This window comes from Boleophthalmus pectinirostris, unplaced genomic scaffold, assembly GCF_026225935.1.
Source record: "Boleophthalmus pectinirostris isolate CB_2022bp ecotype Guang Dong unplaced genomic scaffold, ASM2622593v1 HiC_scaffold_2, whole genome shotgun sequence".
Taxonomy (NCBI): domain Eukaryota; kingdom Metazoa; phylum Chordata; class Actinopteri; order Gobiiformes; family Gobiidae; genus Boleophthalmus; species Boleophthalmus pectinirostris.
In genome coordinates, this window is record NW_026571152.1 from 24,338,515 (window position 1) to 24,342,605 (window position 4,091).

A 4,091-nucleotide genomic window follows, 5' to 3' on the forward strand; every position below is an offset into this window, starting at 1 on the left:
GCCGCTGTGAGCGTGTGAGTGTGTGTGTGTGGATAGGGGTAGTAGAAGGGGGTAGGCCGAGCTTCCAAAGTGGCTAAAAAGTGTTTTGTCGCCGCGCTGGACTGGCCACTGATTGAAACGAACACAGGACACCACCTAGAGGATGAAAACAGGAACAGTGGAAAAAATGGGGCCACTATGGGGTCCACATGAGTATTGAGGGATACTGCAAGAATGTGGTGGAAAACTAAGATTAAAATGCATATTTTCTGCTTATATTATCGCCTAAAGGACTATAATGAGGAAGTAGTAAGTAGTCTATTTAAAATGCCAAAAGTATTTTTTATTATATATGTCATGGCCAGGACAACAAGCCTAATAGACAACATAGGCCTATACACATACATACATAACAATACTTCAAGAAGATAATATAATAATAGTAATTATTATTCTTATTACCTTTTCTACTTTTTTTTTTTCACAGCTTATCTAAACCATCCCAATATTTCCTTTCTTCTGGACACATTTAATCTGAAGCGCCAACTGGCTCCTGCTTCAAAAGATCTGTTAACTCAAAGCATATGTACTGGACTGTGAAATGAGATGAGCAAGCATTTGTTTTATTACTTCTGTAGAAATATTATCTATTTCTACAAAACTGAATAAATATTTCAATATTTTTGTTTTTATTTTACATTTGTAGGATCATTTAAAATTATTGTTAGCCTATTACTCTCTGTGATTTAGCTCTCTCAAATCACAGAGATTCAGTACCAGGTTCAATTGCCAGACTTAGGGGGGCCCGTGTGCAGTTTGTATTTTTATTGTGTGTTTTTGTTGGTTTCTCTTGGTGCTCTGGTTTTCCTTGGTCTATAACAAACTTAATCATAACAATCATAATTCAGTGTCAGTTTAGTTTTGTCTCAGTAATGGATAAGACAAGACGTCAAATAGAGTGGATGAACAGACCAGTGGTTCTTAACCTTTTACCCATGGATACCTCGCCAACCCTAACATTCTAAATTCTAAAATATATATTTATTTTCTGGTTAATAGGCCTAAAGATGTGATACAGATGTGCAAAGACTTGCCGTTCCAAAGCCATAACCACAAGGCTACATGCAGAGTAGTTTAGTTTCTTCACTGATTCAAAGTATACAGTAAGTGTACAGGAGTAGGCTTAAACTACTTCGTGTGTTGACTCCATTGTAGCCAGACACAGGAATGTCGTAATGAAACATATTTTCCTCCACCCATCACCTGCATCCCTAGCGGCGCGCTTTGATTCACACTCAGGCCTATACAAACATTAAAAATATTCTCCGCATTGGTCTGCCTGCTGCTCATAAATACCACACTTTAAGACCAATATGACTGATGTAACATACCTTTTTCTATTTCTGTGTGGTAACTGAAAACAGGTGCTGGCAAAAGAAGAAGAAAGATATCTCTGTTGTAGACACATCTGTCCAGGTTACTCTGCACAATAAATATCAAGTATCAGATCAGTAATGTTTCAAAGGTTGATATAGAAACTAGAAATGCACTGATCCGGCTTTTGCAGTTCTGATATTATAGCTTCTGATCTGAAAAATACCCAGTATCAGACTAAAGACAGCATTTACTTCCTTTAAACAAAAATAAAATTGAAGAAGTACAAAACTGAAGAAGTACAAAATCCCTTAGTGTTGACTGGAAGGGCTTTTTTTTTTTTTTTTTTTTTAAAAAAGCAAAAATAAACATGTAGGGGGTAATTTTTAAAAGAATTTCTTAAGAAGAGAATTTTTTGAGAAGTGTATGGATCTACTATTGAGAAGAGCTTGAACAGATGCGGTTGCTTCTTTGCTGATACAAGAATATCGCTTTCGTCATTCTTATCTTCTTGAAGACTGAATTCATATTTTATGTAACGTCTAATTAAAGGTCCTATTTTGCACAAAACTGACTCTTGTGAGTTTTTAGCCATGTTAGAATGTTAGAGTTGTGTGTAGTTTCATTCATACATGTTTGAGTAACCCTGCATTATTAGTCTATCTTCAATCACAAATCTCAAAATGACCTGTTTTACCTTGTGATGTCATGTAGTGGTAGTTTTCAAGTTAACAGCTACGTTTTACCTTTTGTTCAGTAGAGACTGGCTACTCCATGGTACCAAGGCTGGTGCTACCTAGTGCCTCCGCTCAATTTCATTTCTCTCCAGCAACTAGGTCAGGAATCGAAATACACTAGACAATTTGCAAGAACCACAGAAGTGTGAGTCCAGGCACCAGCCATCAGTGAAGAGCCATAAATTCTGTACCTGCCTATCGTTGAGCAAATGAATTCTAATCCTGCCAGGTCAGATGGTTTCCACAAAGTTAAACAGGCTGATGAATCAGGCTAACTCCACGGCTGAAATTATCTAAATGATTCCAGTGAAGGTGTATGGAGTTTAAAAACGCAGTGGAGCACTTCCTGTATTACCACATGACAGCATTAGGTGGAACAAAGCGTTCTGTTTGAGAGAACTTAGCCTAAATATCCATGTGAATCAAACAAAACACATCTGCAGGTATGTTTGTGAGGCGGAAACAACATTATAACATAAAAAGAAAATATGATGTGAGAACTACAACTCCTTTATGGGTCAAACACTTCCAAAAGGACAATAAATACATATTATGCATTACTCTTGATTTAGACCTCCATATTTTGTTGTGTAAGTGTGGGATGAGCCCTGTCTATTCCAGTGAGTCAGCATTTTGTTATGGGAACGTAAGCTCTCCTGAAAATTGATGCCAAAACACATTTTTTGCTCTTTTTCATGAAATACATCAATTTAGCTGGAACAAAGGGAGTTTAAATGGAAAACAGGTGCAACAGTTTACTGAATTCAAAGTTACTGCTAACATATTTGTTGTTGTAAACAGCTGCATGAGGAAAAATGAGGCGCTAACGTTAACTGGCCCACCCAAAGGGAACCAGTTAAACTTTATTGTAAAATGATGTGAGATTGAGGGCTTCTTTTTAATACACCTTTATTTTTCTATAGTAAATGAAAACAGCAGCAGACGAAAGAAACCTAACTTTAGACACGTCTGTTCACCCTGCTGCCATAAAACACATAGGCAGGACTTCAGATCCTTGGTATGACTCTCTTATATAATTCATCAAGATGGTGAGTTATTGTGCTATAGCTGTTTTAAATTAACTCACCTGGACAAATACGTTTCATGTCTAGTCCAAGGAGCTTCTTCTGGGGCTTTGATGTAAATATACTACATGTTTTAACTTCTATCTTTGAATTCTGAACTTAAAAACATCTCAAGGTATCATCTGGAGGACTTCAGTGAGGGAGCTCAGAAAAATGAAAAAGTCTAATTACTTTTATAATTTAAATCCTGAAAACATGATTTATATTTTGGATAATATTAAATCAGCTAAATATTAAATTGACTCTTGTGAGCTTTAAGCCATGTTAGAATGTTGTGTGTTCTGTCTTCATATTCAAAGCTAAAAATGCTATGTTCCACCTTGTGACGTCATGTAGTGGTAGTTTTCAAGTTAATAACCACCTTTTAGCTTTAGTTCAGTAGAGACTGGCAGTTCGAGGGCAAGGACTGATGGAAAGTAGCTTGTAGCTAAATGCGTCGCAGAGCATCTTTTCCCTCTGAGATTAATATTTTCTGTGTTTTCTCCTTGTTTAAAAAAAACAAAAAAACAAATCTCAAACAGAAAACCCTCTGTTCCACCTTGTGATGCCATGTGGTAATACAGGAAGTGCATACAGGTACAAAACAACATTGTAAGAGATCAGAAAAGAATAATAATAAGGGCCCTTTAAGGACATAATTGAATTGTCATGGATTGTATTCTATTTTTATGTATTTTACGCAATGATATGATTCTACCTCCAACCAGTGCTGCTGTTGTGTCTTTGGGCAAGACACATCACCATGTCTGGCCTGTCAATGTGGCATAGTGTTTTAATGCACCGTTTTAATCCACTTATACCGTGGTCCCACAAACTTTTTTAAATCGGACAACCTTTCGGCTGTCCAAGGATGTTCAAAGCGTTTATTTTGGTTTTAGTTGAAGCTAGTCCCTCCTATCAGTAGTTCATTTGTTTA

At 36.6% G+C, this 4,091-nt stretch overlaps 1 protein-coding gene across 1 annotated transcript in view; it reads left to right on the plus strand.

Moving 5' to 3' along the window:
* The first annotated feature begins 2,691 nt into the window (after nt 1–2,691).
* Nucleotides 2,692–4,091, plus strand: part of LOC110169475 (synembryn-A) — a 6,018-nt gene continuing 4,618 nt past the window's right edge. Inside the window, exon 1 of the mRNA XM_055155882.1 lies at nt 2,692–2,710. Within this exon, the coding sequence (XP_055011857.1) occupies nt 2,692–2,710 (19 nt within the window). The remainder of the gene's footprint in view (nt 2,711–4,091) is intronic.